We start from the raw sequence: 16,254 nt of genomic DNA, 5'->3' as shown, positions 1-16,254 counted from the left end.
AAGTTCAATATTGGCGTACTTTACTTGAGCATTTCCATTTCATGCTATGTCATCTTTTACACACAACAACTCATAATTCTGCACACTTGTTTCTAATGATGTGATCAAACTAATATGTGGTCAAGTCCCTGGCCAGCATGGTGGCAATGTCACATTTTGACCAAGCTATAAGTAAGGGACAGGTTCTCTACTGTCATTCAACCTTGGGGCCATGTAACACCGAACATCGTCTTACTTTTCTGGGTGCTTGTTGGAATTTTGAGTTTGACCGTGAGCAACAGGATCATCAGCCGACAGTACATCCTGTCACTGAGATGTCCCGCTAAGCAAGTGATTCAGCATCAACCAGCAACCAGTGATTCAAATGTTTACCGTCAACCTACAGCCCTTACTTCAATCCAACAGAAGAATTTTTCTCTGCCTTGTGGTGGAAGATCAATTACCGAAAGTTATTTACAATAGAAAATCTCTTACAGGCAATGGAATTTACCTGTGATGAGAAAGGTGTGGAGTGTTGTTACAATAAGGCTGCACCAGGTTTTCCTTCTTGCATGTGATGTGGAAGAAGTTTCTTACTGTAATGACTTTGATTTTGCAGATGCACAACATTTTTGAGTGTAATGTTCTAAATCTTTTCATTTATAGTTTTCTTTGTTCTTTGGGCTTACTGTTTTTGAATATACAGATATTCATACCGTATTACTTGCAGTATTTACAGTATACTATATATTTTCTGAACTCATCACTACACATAAACACAATCCCAGGTTTCTGTTTAAGACTGTGGATCAGCTGGTAAACCCAACCTCTCCTTGTGCCTCAGCTGGAAGTAATGATGACTGTGAATTTTTTTTTTATCTTATTTTACCAATAAGGTGGTGTCAATCAGTGCCTCTATTTCCCCCACAGCCTCTTACTCAGACGTTCCTCACCAGCAACAAGAGAGTTTTAACCAGTTTTATCCAATCGACTTGTCTGAGCTTTTAAAAACAGTATCACAAATGACCAATTTCAGGACAGAGCGTTTGCTGTCAGGGCCCCGAGGCTCTGGAACAGCCTGCCCGAGGAAATCAGGTCAGCTGAGTCAGTAAACTGTTTTAAGTCCCTTCTTAAAACATACTTTTATAGGAGAGCCTTGACTTTATTTTATACCTTTTATTTTATTCTATTTTACTTATTTTATAATTATCTTAAACGTGTATTTTAGTATTTTCAATGTTTTCTTGTTTTTATCTTGTATTGTTTTTGTATTATTGTCCTTTGGGTATTATTGTCTTTAAACTTGTTAAAGCACTTTGTAACTTGTTTTTGAAAAGTGCTCTACAAATAAAGTGATTACTATACTTTTTAAATTGAAAAATGTGTTTCCTCTATGCAGAAACTATTTTTCTGTAACTACGTCCAGGGCGTGCAGGGCATGCAGATTTTTCACAGCCGCCCCTATTAATGTATTAGGATGTAAGCAGCATTTTAACTTTATAGATGGAAGTTTAAAGAGCTAATTTTAACTGCTATATATCCTTTTGGGTTGGACATTTCAAACAATGACACGTATAATTTTTTCCATAGGATTCATCGTGAAGTTACAAAGGAAATATACATCACAGATCTGTTCTTGTAGGAGATGCAGAGCAGCTGAATTGTGCTGACTCACCTTTTATCTCTGTGCGTCTACACTGACAACTGGACCGAGACACTGATGAGTACTTCTGCCTGCTGAGGAATGATCTGGCAAAAACTGCCTCAGGCTTTCTGGCAACAAATGAACATGATTGGGAACAAGATGAACTAGTAAACAATGTCAACATTATAAAGGCCAGACGTCATGGTTTTTATTGCAATCTTTGTGCATCCATCATCATTCAGGTATGTTTCTCAGCAGGGCTTTGTAAACGGCTCAGATTTCTTCATCTAACGAGACAAAGAGGTAAAAAAAAAAAATCCATTACGTACGCCTGAATGACAGGTAGGTGACAGTCACAAGACCATGACTGCAAAGTTATCATCCCTGTGAAAGTTGCTGTTTTATTGTGTTTCAACATAGAATCAAAATAGATTTGTTTAGTCTGATGACCAAAAAGCTCAATTTTGGTCACATCAGATCACACAGCCTTCTTCCCTCATATCTTCTTCTAATGTTTAAGAGTACTGCAGTGGAAATATGCAGACTCTCTTGCCACAATATGGAGGAGAAACTAGTTTCAATGAGCGTATTAGTGTAATATTATAACATTAGATAAAAAGTTAAATTTTAATCTAATAGTATACTGTTAGTTTGTCAATACATTAATTATTTAAGCTATAGCTCACGACGGGCCATGGTATACGCTTATTATATTACAGTTAAGGGGGTTGCCAGCAACGATTACTGAAACTTGAACTTATATGATAATATGCTTGCTACTATGTAAATGTGTGTAAAATAATTACACTTTTACCTACGATAAAGGGTGGAATTGCGTCCCTCCTTGAGCAATAGTCTTTGAACAGGCTATTGAAACTTAAACTTTGTTCTAATATCGCAGACAGGCAAGTAGTGGACTGCTGTGTGCGTTTTCGTGTGTGAGAGAGGGAAATGTTGAATCACGTAATAAGCATTGATTTCTCACTCTCTCAATTCAATATTGCCAAAACTACATATAAATTACATAAGAACAGTTAATTTATTACATTTCACTGAACAAGTAAATAACAGTAAAAGTTGTGTTTGTGTGTGCATTAATAGACAAAAAATAAATAATGAATTAATAAAAATTTATAAACAACAACATCAGTATCAAATGTGAAATTTAAAAACAAAAAACAATTACTAAAATATCAAACAATCAAAATAATAATAATTTGAAAATTATTACAATTATTTATCAGTCTGAGGTTCCACTGGTTGTCCTCACTTCGTGGCATGAGGAGACATATTTTGCAGCAATTATTTGACATTTGGGCATTTCTCCCAGTATATAGGGGAGATTCTGTGTGTCTGATATGAATTTGAATTCGGGGTAAATTTGGGAAATGTGTTTTATATTTAGGGCATGAGGTTAGAAAGTGCAGCTCTGTCTCTACCTGTCCCCTGTCACACTGGGAGTCCCTGCCCTTGTGGTAGCCAGCTCTGTCTGTGGCGACCCTTTTCTATGGCCAGGCTATGTTCACTCAGTTGTTGTGAGTGAGACTTTGAAAATAGAAAACAAACAAAAAACACTCTTAAAACAACAACTCTGTATTTATATTTATGAATGTTTCATTCTATATTGACATGTGATAGTAGTCAGGGTTTTTCCTGGTTCAGAATGGGGGGTGACTTTGCACAACAGTAACATGATCAGTATGCGTACAGTACAGGCAATGAGTTACTTTACAACTGAAATGTATAGTTGGTTTATTTGGATGCAGCTGTGCTTGTGGTGCTGTTGTTGCTGAAATTAAGAACGTCACCACTGTCTGAGACAGGAAGGAGGCGTTGTTGGTGGCGTTGTTTCCAACTAATAACAGTGCTGCCTGGAACCAAGAGCCGCCCTGCTCACGGCCAGATCACCCTGAACAAACAAACAGGAAAGACATGTTCAGTGTGTCCTACTGGTGTATTTCTTATCCATTGCTGCCAGCTAGTGGACCTTTTATGTACTCATTCACACCTTTATTTTCTATTTAACCCTTTTCCTTGTTAATTTTATATATAATTAAATACATTAGTATTGTCTGTGCTAGTAGCAGAACTTTACCACAATGTTGTTTATATATTTTTTGGACAGTTCAGTCACTTTAATACTCCAATAAAACTTCAAAAAGTCAAATTACATACAGACGTGCTCAAATTTGTTGGTACCCCTCCACAAAAAACGAAGAATGCACAATTTTCTCTGAAATAACTTGAAACTGACAAAAGTAATTGGCATCCACCATTGTTTATTCCACATTTAATAGAAATCAGACTTTTCTTTTGATTGTTTATTCAACATAATATTGTAAATAATAAAACAAATGAAAATGGCATGGACAAAAATGATGGGACCGCTAACCTAATATTTTGTTGCACAACCTTTAGAGGCAATCACTGCAATCAAACGTTTTCTGTAGCTCTCAATGACACCTCTGCACCTGTTAACAGGTAGTTTGGCCCACTCTTCCTGAGCAAACTGCTCCAGCTGTCTCAGGTTTGATGGGTGCCTTCTCCAGACTGCAAGTTTCAGCTCTTTCCATAGATGTTCGATAGGATTCAGATCAGGACTCATAGAAGGCCACTTCAGAATAGTCCAACGTTTTGTTCTTATCCATTCTTGGGTGCTTTTAGCTGTGTGTTTTGGGTCATTATCCTGTTGGAGGACCCATGACCTGCGACTGAGACAGGGCTTTCTGACACTGGGCAGTACGTTTCGCTCCAGAATGTCTTGATAGTCTTGAGATTTCATTGTGCCCTGCACAGATTCAAGGCACCCTGTGCCAGGCGCAGCAAAGCAGCCCCAAAATATAACCGAGCCTCCTCCATGTTTCACTGTAGGTATGGTGTTCTTTTCTTTGAAAGCTTCATTTTTTCGTCTGTGAATATAGAGCTGATGTGACTTGCCAAAAAGCTCCAGTTTTGAATTATCTGTCCAAAGGACATTCTCCCAGAAGGATTGTGGCTTGCCAAACAGCACAGTGACTACTTTTCTCCATTTAAATAGGCTGAATGACTGATTACAAGATTGGAGACATGTGTGATACTAATTAAAGAAACTAATTAGTTTGAAATATCACTATAATCCAATTATTTATTATTTCTTTTCTAAGGGGTACCAACAAATGTGTCCAGGCCATTTTAGAATATCTTTGTAGAATAAGCAATAATTCATTTCTTTTCACAGCTTCTTTGCTTTATTCTATGACATACCAAAGGCATGCAAGTATACATGATAAAATAGCTTTTAATTTCATCACTTCTCAGGAGGAATGAAGCATTATTTCAATGAGCTGTAAGGGTACCAACAAATTTGAGCACGTCTGTAGTTACTCAATCAAATCAAATCAAATCAAACACTTGATTGATTTGAAACAATAACATCAGCTGCTAAATGGAAATGAACTGCAAACACTTGTGACCAGGCAGAAATCTCAGAAATGTTAAATTCTCCTATAAATTGCAGCTCACAGCCCCAAACACAGCTCGTTTGCGCCTCAGTTTTTTTACCAGATACTGCTGGGCCACAAACTGTCTGCGACTCACAGAGAGGAGGGTCCCGTTGATAACTTTAATGGTGTACAGCGTGTCACATCAGCTAGATGGGTATTACTTGCACCACGATCCAACGTTATCAGTTCTACATTTGTTTTTCACTGCGTTATAAAACTGATATGTGGCGTGATAGTGTGTGAAATGTGTGAGAGTTGGCAGCTTTGATATTGGTAAGTAGCTTTTACCTCAATGAGAAATATTGTCACATACATTTTAATATCATAAGCAGACGCGAGATCTCATCACAGCCCTTATATATACAGTACTATAATACTATATTATTATTATTATTATTATTATTATAATTATTATTTTATATCACTTAAGTGCTCATTCATTGATGTCTATGAAGATTCTCAGTCATCCAGGTCATAGTTATCCAACGAAGGTTAAAATCAAGGGCAACTGGACTTTGGTTGAAGATACTGGAAGACGTTTTGTCCCTCATCCAAAGGACTTCTTCAGTTAGGTCTTCGCCATTTTAGTCAGGAGATGCGAACGTAGCAAATGGTATCCGATTTAAAATGAAAAGCTGTAGTGTGGATTTGACCTGACAGGCATAGTAACAAGTGTGTACGTTCCCGTAAAAACTGTTGCAATCGTGCTCATCTCATGCACACGTCCGCCCGCAGCAGCAGATTATAGGTCTTTTCACATGGGAAGCGACACTCCGCCTGCGTAGTCACTTGGCCCTGTGGGGTCGCTCCACGCTTCTCAGGTGAACAGACAGGGAGACAAGCGCTCCGTTAGTAAACGGCAGACGCTCTATGGATGTAACCATGGCAACGGCATGCACTGTACAGCTGTAGCCTATTTATTTTTATGTAAGTTAAAATTATACATAACTTTACCAAATATATCTAGCTATGCTCTGCCAAGTGAATTCCCTCGTGTACATTTCCTGTACAAGACAGTTTCACAGGAACACGGCCGCATGTTGCTTCAAAAAAATAATAAACTGTAGTATTTCATTGTTCAGACACAAAGGCTGGAAAGCAACCAAGACACAGACAGACCAACAGCTGCGCTGCCCATCTGGGTTAGGATATAAACTGACACGCAGGGGTCTTGACTATGTGTCCATGTGACGACTTGGGAGTGGGAATGGGTTACATGTGCAGACATCCCTTCATAGAGACTAGCTTGAGGGAACACATTAATTGATATAAAAGTGCAGTAAGTTAGGGACTTACAGTGTTTTCACATGCCAAATTACTTTTGTTATTATTAAAATAGAAATTATAGCTGGTTTAAACAGAATATCATTCTGGCCCCTGACTTGCCAGAGGGGCTCTTGGGGCACTCACTTCTGGTGGGTTCTTTAGCTAGTTAGGGCAAAAAATAAACCTAAAATGAAGCCAAAACTAATTTAACCTAACTAATTTTCTCCCATGCATCTTAAAGGAGTTCCTCCCAACCTTGTTGGCTGGGGACGTCTCAAAATGTATCATTGTCTGCTTGCTACGTAAATCAGCGGTCGATCACCAGTCGCCAGTCGTTATGTGTGAACTACTCAACAATGCATCAAAGCGGCTCCCCTACACATTTCTGACACATCGCCTACATCTGCCAGATATCTAGGAGGAGTCGGCCGACTCGACGTCCACATCCAGCCTATGAGAGCAGGCAGCTACTTTTTCACTGCAAAACAGTTTTTACTCCCCACCAGCTCTCTCTGTAGCTCAGACAATCCCGGCTACCTGAATGTGCTAATCCATTCTTTCACCCAGATTTCTTGTCTTTATATTTGGTATCTTTATAATAACAAAAATCAGCTGTTTTGTGTGTAGGTTGGCGACATTGACTTCAAGACTCTTGTCACAAGATGGCAAGTTGTGTAGTGTGAGCAGCACGGCCAACGTCCGACGCTCAATATCGTGTAGTCTGCACAAACTTTAACCTGACAGGAAAAAATGCCAGTGGCAATCAGTTACCTGATTATGAAAATACAAACTGACTGTAAAGTTTTAGACGTCTATTTTACTTCAATAAAATCTTTATTAATGCTGTGAAGACACTTTCAGAATATAGGCTATGCAGCTAATAATGAAGTCCAAGGTACGTTTTAACCGTATATATATTTTTTTGATATAAATAAGAAAGGCAAAAACCAGAAAAATCTTTGCATGGTTTCTTTCTTTATTTCGTTTCTAAACCAAATCGGAAAAAAAACAAAACGTTTCCAAAACAGAAAAACAGAAAACAACAAAACAGACATCGTTTTTGTTTTTCTGTTTTAAAAACTAAATGGAAAAATATTGATTTTGATTTTTAATGTGTCCGATTTGTGTAGCTGTGTTAACACTTAATAAACCTGCAGCAGATACACTTGGGCGAGAGTGGTGCCTGATTAAATGTAATTAAGATGAACTTGAACATCAACATAGGTGGGTTTTTAGCTAAAAAAACAGGAGGCTGACCGTTCAGTTTGTAACTTACTAGCAACTGGGACAGGAACAGAGACGCCTCAGAATTTGCCTAAGAAAAATTTTTACGTATACTAGTCTGTGATAATCTATTAACATATAGTCCTCTGATCATAACTATTAGTCAAAAGAATTCATAATTTCTGCTTTTTTTAGCTTATAAATTTGGTATAGTTTCATATAAAAGAGACATATTGACCATGAATTCCACCAAGAAGTGTAAAAATAGTGGTAATGAGTTGGAATGGAGTTGGCTAAGAAGGTGTAATAAGTTAAACTGGATGCTTTAAAACCAGGCAAACAAAAAGTGCATGGTCGACGGGAAGACAACACAAGGGTTAAAGAGCGATGCAGGTTGCTTTCCACTCAGTCAAAAGAATCACAAACTGCCAGAATGGACTAATTGTTTCCAAATGGACCGAGTACATTAGTGGGATTTTATTACATGTGGGGTCAGCTTAAATGTGTTATGACTATTTTTTATCAGTGTATTTTTAATTGTTCGTAAATAAATGTGAGGATTTATGATTAAATGTGTTCTGGACTCTGGATTAAGTGTGCTGACTGGTGTGGCTGTTCCCTAACAGAACATTTAGGTTGCAGTTGAACACGAATTGGTCACACTTTTTAAATTTATTTAAAAGCAGGTTATTATGAAACAAAAAGATAAAGGTGGAAGTTGTTCAGCACATTTCACATCTACAGCACAGTTTTTCATGGCATATCTAGGCAATAATTAAAACTGACATTTATCTTTCTAACCAAATAATCATCAGCTTAAGTTTTTTTTACTACAAATGCTGCATGTTCACTTCAGATGGAAATGTACATAATGGTACAGTAGCTCTGATAATATGAGGTAGATGATGGAGAGGCTGACCATTGTTGCTGTTCCTCTGACCTCTAAAATATGCTGCTTTAAGTTTTTCTTCAATTAATTTGGCAATGACTGTAGGAAATTATATCAAAGTAATTTAATCTGCCATATAATCAATAAATACCATCCTGTTTTCAGTTATTTGAGGGGGAGCTTTTATGTAAACAAATCATCATTTTGTCTTGTGCATAATGTATCTATCTATCTATATATATTTATAGATTAATTAATTATAAATTATAGATTACATCTTATATATTTTTAATTGTATTAAATGAAAATCATTATAAACAGATGCAGATATCCTTATGGTCCCTATAGTTTCATTTTACCCCCTTCATTTTATAGAGAAAGCACTTAGCGTCCAGAATTTCTAACACAGAGAAGATGATGAAAAGAAAAAGAAGGTAGAGTGAGCAAGAGTGGCCCCACTGGTGGTGGTTATATTGTTGGCTGTTGGTGTTGTTGCTGGTGATGTTCGTGGATTGCTTCCAAATGATAACACTGCTGTCTGAAACCAGGAGCGGCCCTGCTCACACATTATTGAACCCGCCAGAATCATCCTGAACAAACAAGCAAGACAAACATGTTCAAGCCCAACGTTTTGTGAAACCACAGAAAATAATGTTCTTTTAGCTATTATTATCATTATTTTCAACAAATGTGATATGGACAGTACTTCCTCATGCCTGAAATGAATAGTTTGTCATTTAATGAAATGCATAAGTTACATGAGAAGTTTCATACCATACTCTCTTGTTTCTTTAGAATGTGATGTTAAAAATCAACATGGCAGGCACTTACAGAGGGCTGTTGGATCAATGGTGGTCGAAGTGCGGGTTATTGAAGAGATGGTTGTTGAAGTGCGGGTGGTAAGAGGGATGGTGGTTGAAGTGCGGGATGTTGGAGTGATGGTGGTCGAAGTGCGGGTTATTGAAGAGATGGTTGTTGAAGTGCGGGTGGTAAGAGGGATGGTGGTTGAAGTGCGGGATGTTGGAGTGATGGTGGTCGAAGTCCGGGATGTTGGAGTGATGGTGGTTGAAGTGCGGGATGTTGGAGTGATGGTGGTTGAAGTGCGGGATGTTGGAGTGATGGTGGTTGAAGTGCGGGATGTTGGAGTGATGGTGGTTGAAGTGCGGGATGTTGGAGTGATGGTGGTTGAAGTCCGGGATGTTGGAGTGATGGTGGTTGAAGTGCGGGATGTTGGAGTGATGGTGGTTGAAGTCCGGGATGTTGGAGTGATGGTGGTTGAAGTGCGGGATGTTGGAGTGATGGTGGTTGAAGTGCGGGATGTTGGAGTGATGGTGGTTGAAGTGCGGGATGTTGGAGTGATGGTGGTTGAAGTGCGGGATGTTGGAGTGATGGTGGTTGAAGTGCGGGATGTTGGAGGGATTGTGGTTGAAGTGCGGGATGTTGGAGTGATGGTGGTCGAAGTGCGGGATTTTGGAGGGATTGTGGTTGAAGTGCGGGATGTTGGAGTGATGGTGGTCGAAGTGCGGGATTTTGGAAGGATAGTGGTCAAAGTGCGGGTGGTTGGCTTGATGGTGGTTGGAATGCGTTTGTTTGGAGTGCGGGTGGTTGGAAAGCGTTTGTTTGGAGTGCGGGTGGTTGGAATGCGTTTGTTTGGAGTGCGGGTGGTTGAAGTGCGGGTGGTCCGAGTGCGAGGTATTGTAGAGGTGATGTTTGGAGTTAGAGTGGTTGAAGTAAGGGTAGTTGGAGTGACTGTGGTTGTAGTGGTGGTGGTTGTAGTGGTGGTGGTTGAAGTAAGGGTTGTTGGAGTTAGGGTGGTTGGAGTAAGGGTTGTTGGAGTAAGGGTGGTTGGAGTAAGGGTTGTTGGAGTAAGGGTGGTTGGCGTGAGGGTTGTTGCAGTGAGGGTTGTTGGAGTGAGGGTGGTTGGCGTGAGGGTTGTTGCAGTGAGGGTTGTTGGAGTGAGGGTGGTTGAAGTAAGGGTTGTTGGAGTGAGGGTGGTTGGCGTGAGGGTTGTTGCAGTGAGGGTTGTTGGAGTGAGGGTGGTTGAAGTAAGGGTTGTTGGAGTGAGGGTGGTTGGCGTGAGGGTTGTTGCAGTGAGGGTTGTTGGAGCGAGGGTGGTTGTAATTGGTGGCAGGCCAGAACAGTTGACACTGACGTCACTGTCAGTCTCAGTGGAAGTGAAGGTGATGAAGCCTGGCTGGTTGCTGGCGATCTGGCTGTTGATCCAGGACTGATACTGGGACACTCTTGTGTAGACTCCTGGAAAATTAGGCAGGGCACAGCCTATTCCAAAACTCACGATTCCCTCCTGGATCCAGCGGCCGCCCTGCTTGCTCAACAGCGGACCTCCTGAATCCCCCTTTTGAGACAGAACATTTAAGGTTTCAGTGTGTAAGATCTAGCGGCATCTAGTGGTGAGGGTTGCGAATTGCAACATTCTATCCAGCCTACCTCTGCCCCCTAACCTTTCAAAGAGGGTAAGACAACTATGGTGTCTTTTGAGACAGCAGAGAGTGGCCAGTCAAGAAATTAGGTTTCTTTAGGTAGATTTATTAAGAAATTATATTACTTAATTATTCAGTAAAACCATATTGCGACTTTACCACTGACAGATGTGACATGGAAAATGTAAGCCAAGAGTGTGAAACACTGTCTCTGCATCAGAGTCCATTATAAACCACATATTAAATAAAGTGTATACAAACATTGACAATGGAAACACATTAATTCTCTCTGTGATTATGGGCCCTCGCCAAAACTGCCTGGCAACAATAATATCTGGCCCATTGCCAGATTATGGTGCTTTAATAGCGGCAAAAAATATAAATAAATAAATATTTTGATAGCTTTTCTTAAAAATAGATCTCAGTCATGACAGCAACAGTTCAGCTCACATAATCACTTCCTCTTTAGTGGTTTTGCCTACAAAATAAAAACGCGAGAAAGCTTGTTTATGGCAATCTTCTATTTGAAGTTGAACTGAGCTTTTACTTTGACAAATTCTGAATAACACTAAAGAGTCTGTAGCCTGCTTGACACACCTCTGAAAGAGCCGTCAGAAAATGTGATTCCCCTGAATTTTCTCTGCCTGGAGATACTGGGGAAATGAAAAAGCGTCCTTAAATTGATGGATGAGGATCAAACACCGAAACAAAAATAGTGCAGCACATGCCGTGATCTCTCAAACATTTGCTGCAGAATCCATTTGTTGCAGAGAGAAAAAAAAAAATGTCCCAAGGTGGATTTGAACCCCCTATCCTTTGGTTTTGAAACCTGTGCCTTATCAAAAAGATAACCAAAATACATATTGAAGCAGGGTAACATTATGGCTTATATTCTCATCCACCATCTAATGGTTTAAAGTATTGCTCTGATCCAAAACTTATTTGCAGACCCCTGCAGTATATTAGTACTACTTTTTTTTCTTCTAATGTACGTATTCAACATAGTGATGAGTAACCGCACTGCCTGAATTCTAGTTGTAGAACAAGAAGTAGAACAAGAAGAATGACAAAACACGTTCTCTAGCGCTGTTTTCCGTTTTCAGCTACTGTAGAAATACGACGATGCAACGTGGCGACGTCAAAGGAAGGGGTTGCCCGCGGTAATGTACATATAAATGTCTCATTCTAAGGTAATAAAAACATAATGGTTTACTATATAAGGTCTTTATACATCACTGAAAACATAGTTTTGTATCTTATATTGCATTTCTGTCAATAGATCCTCTAAATATTACACACTGGACCTTTAAGAGAAGGAATATTTGCAGAAGATCTGACACAAACAAGGATGTAAAACTAATCACCTGACAGGAGTCCTTCCCTCCAGCACTTAACCCGGCGCAGATCATGTTGCTAGTGATCCTGCCCACTCCATAGTTACAGTTACACTGTCTATTCCCCACAACCGGAACCTGCACCTCCATCAGGTTTCCTGGGTAAGGAAGGGACACTGAAGAGACACAAATTCAGTTTAGTAAACAACACACTTAGTGAAATGTGATTTAAATTGTTTCACACAAAATGGACTGTTTAATACATCAGTAAGACTGTGGCCCAACTCAAGTATTACCAGGTTCTCTATGAATCAAACAAACAACTCATTTAGTCCATTAAAGATATAACCAGAAGTTACATCGCTAAACCAAAGAACAGGCCCACCAAGAAACTTCAAAAAAGTTCTGGTTGTTGAAATGTTAACATGTTTGTCCCATCTTAAATGACAGAAAATCTCATTTTAAACTGTTACTGGCCAGCTTTAAATACAGATGTTATATACCGATCAGACAACATTATGACCACCTGCTGGTCCAAATGTAGGCCTCCCTTTGCGGCCAAAACAGCTGGTTCACAGCTTTTCCTTCCTTGGACCATGCTTGATATGTTCTGATCACTGCACACCGGTTTGGAGATGCTCTGACCTAGTTGTCTAGCCATCACAAATTGGCCCTTGTCAGAGTTGCTCAAATAACTATTCTGCCCATTTTTCCTGCTTCTAACACAATCAACTATCAACTCTGAGGACACAATGTGCACCTGCTGCCTAATATATCCCACCCACAGACAGGTGCCATGTTAATGAGATAATCAGTTATTCACCTTCACTGTCAGTGGTCATAATGTTAAAACTGATCACTGTAATATCTAGTAAACCCCTCCCAAAAAACATGTCTACCACTAGCAGGTAACACAAACCAACAAAGGCAATGAAGAAGAACAATAATGCAAATTTACATGGACGCGAACAATGCATAATTTATATTACAAAATTTGCTTTGCCAATGTTTTATGATGAATAATACACATTACATACACAAGTTCATTTTTGCTCATTTAAGTCACCATTGCAATCACACATTATGCGAAAATAAATCTACTCCAGGAGATTTCTGACCAACCTCCAGTTGCAATGGTGCCCCAGCCGGTGACCCAGGCTCCAGTGCCGCTGTAGAAGGTGCTGCCTTGGGCTGCCAGGCAGACGGGCTGGATGTAGGTGGTGAAAATCACCGGTGAGGAGAGCTTCAGGAGGCAGAGGTCGTTGTCATTAGTGATGGAGTTATAGTTGGGATGAATGATGATTTGTGATACTGACTGAGACACTTTATTGGGGTTTGATCCCTGCAGACTCTGGAGACCCAGAACAAGAGTCAGAGTGTTCGTGGTTATGCCTGTTCTGTAATCAGAAGAGAAACACGAGTGCAAAGACATGAAAAGAAGAGACTAAGTCCATTTTATGACCACGTCTAGTCTAGTTTGTATGAATCCTGACAGATGTGGCATCAGGGAGATATCATTTCCACAAGTTAGTCATTTATGTGCTCAGTATACTTTTTCATGATCTCAAGTCCTCATTACATAAATTTGTTTCCTCAAAATAATAATTTCCCACTCAGTCTGCATAGATCTCCTGAAAACTAAACTTAAATCTTTATAAAATAAAAAAGATCTGCAAAATCATTAAAGTTTTTTTACAACAATCTTTTCTTCCAAAGTACAAGTCAAAAATAATTGTTTACAGTCCGAATATCAACTTGAGATGCGAGAATATAGGTCAGAAACGAGGTCTACGCCTGGAATGTTCCACAAGTAGCCAGTTAACAAAACTAATAAAAGCTAAATCGTCTTCAGCCAATGCATTTCGCTTCTTTTGCTCTCACACGGACTGCATGTACCTGCATGCAACCAAAGCTAACTCAAACATGACTGGTCAACACTAGTCAGGCTATAAACAGACAAACAGAAACCACATACACTTCTGTTACCAAAATCTTGTCGCTTGCCAACAGTTTCTGCATTGATATCTATTTATAGAGATTAGGTTCAGGGAACAAAATGTTTTTGATTTAAAGGTACATTAAGTTTTGGAGTCACAGTGTTTTCACACATTTTTGCATTTGTCATAAAATTGCAATAATTGATGCTTTAAACAGGATATGTCTGTGCCTCGTTAAACATTTCTGGTTATCTCTAGAGCTACTTGTAATGGACGTGACCCCCGCCCTACCTCACTGCTTACCTTGCACAGCAGTGAGCAGCAGTCAGCACCCATTGATTGTTAATGAGGGATCCTCCACAGAAGTGGAACCCAGAGGTTTGCAGACTGGCCTGCCAGGGCCAGCTGCCTGCAGAGGCCACCTGTCCTCCAACAATCTTGGTGTTGAGTGTTGGCTGACCACAAACTGAGGACAGAGACAAAGACACAGAGTGAGTGATATAGAAAACACGTTTTAAATTTCCTAAATCACAGACGGACAGGAAGTAAAAAAGTGAGCATAGAAACTTTAACTTACCATCTAGTTGTGAGTGACACTCTGAAAATGGAAAATAAACAAAAAACATTCTTGAAACAACTACTTTGTATTTATATTTACTGATATATTTCTTACTACACTGACGTAATATTTAAATGCGAGTAATTGTGTGATAATCTGTAACATTTATTTGACCATTATTTAAAAAAGTGACAAACAACTCAACTAACAGACAGTTACAGAAAATAAATTTGCAGTTTTAAAATTCCCATAGAAATGATTATGACAAGGTAAGGCTTCAAAAACTAAAATTTAAGTGTCAGCTGATATCCTCCTTTAATATCCCTGCATGGATGTGGCTTTTCTCCAGACATGTTCAGGCTCTGTTATTTCAAAGTTCCCGTCTCAGAGGCAGATCAACACAGGCTCCGTACCTTTCATACAGCGCACGTTGACGTTGAACTAATCCATACTGGTTACATGATAACGGTGTATTTACTGCATTTAGTTGACATGCTACGTCGTTAGCTCGCCTGCTGCTTCTCAGTAACTAACTTTACTATCTGTGTGTCTTTCACTGGAGGCTCAGCATTGTCAACACAGCTAAATGTATTGGTGAGTTAATATACAGCCTATTAAAAATGTTTAATGCTGTAAATAAACATATAAAAAGAATAAAACTTTCAGTAAATGAATTGATGATAAAGGACTTGACGATTCTGATTCGACCATGTAAATCCTTAGTCGGGGGCAGCCCTAGACCGCAGTAAGTAACTTTACTGTAGTGGATGGCTCTTCCTCAATGTTGTTGCTGCCGTTTTGTTGAAGTGTTGTACGCTATGTGGGTCACATTAGTTACAGCGACTGAGACGGTGGAGAAGCTGTGTAACATTACCTGAATACCAATAAATCTACATTGAACGTTACAAAGCAAACAGACAATCAAAAAAGTGGAAGGTTTTAGACTGGCCAAGTCAATCAGCTGACCTTAACCCACCTCCTTAAGAGGAGACTGAAGGGAGAAACACCCCGAAACAAACAAGAACTGAAAGAAGCTGCGGTAAAAGCCTGGAATAGCTTCACAAATGAAGAATGCAACAGTTTGGTGATGTCGATGGGTCGCAGGCTTGAGGCAGTTATTGCAAGAGAGGGTTCTGCCACCAAATATTAAATGTTATTTACTTTAAAATTACTTGTTCCATTACTGTTGCTCACCTAAGAATGCTGTGGTCTAACACAAACGGTGGTATGTCCTGAGTTGTTTAACACGTCTAGATGTGAGTACCAGGAAATGAAAGCTGAAATTCTGAACTCTTGTCTCATACTCATCTTGATCTTAAACCCAAATGTCTTCAGTGAACAACAAAAACAAAGGAATTTGCCTTCTGTTCCAAGACTATTGGAGGGAATTTTTGGGTTGTGAAATGTGTCAACTGTGCTGTGATCCTTATCAACAGTTTACATGAAAAGTATTTGTTGAATGCTTGTATGCAAGCCAAACTACGGAAAAAAATCACAC

General features: G+C 39.4%; 1 protein-coding gene across 1 annotated transcript in view; it reads right to left on the bottom strand.

The window, feature by feature from the left end:
* Positions 1-8,249: 8,249 nt before the first annotated feature.
* LOC119896539 (transmembrane protease serine 9-like) overlaps positions 8,250-16,254 on the bottom strand; it is a 115,646-nt gene continuing 107,641 nt past the window's right edge. The window contains exons 13-17 of the mRNA XM_038710004.1: positions 14,501-14,663; positions 13,383-13,657; positions 12,291-12,436; positions 9,317-10,841; positions 8,250-9,075 (exon numbers count right to left, since the gene is read on the bottom strand). Coding sequence (XP_038565932.1) covers positions 9,074-9,075; positions 9,317-10,841; positions 12,291-12,436; positions 13,383-13,657; positions 14,501-14,663 — 2,111 coding nt within the window. The 3' untranslated portion in view covers positions 8,250-9,073. The remainder of the gene's footprint in view (positions 9,076-9,316; positions 10,842-12,290; positions 12,437-13,382; positions 13,658-14,500; positions 14,664-16,254) is intronic.

Source organism: Micropterus salmoides, unplaced genomic scaffold, assembly GCF_014851395.1.
Source record: "Micropterus salmoides isolate LMB-PRFRI ecotype aquatic unplaced genomic scaffold, ASM1485139v1 Ms_hic_scaffold_10, whole genome shotgun sequence".
NCBI lineage: Eukaryota > Metazoa > Chordata > Actinopteri > Centrarchiformes > Centrarchidae > Micropterus > Micropterus salmoides.
This window is presented reverse-complemented; position numbering and strand designations above follow the sequence as displayed.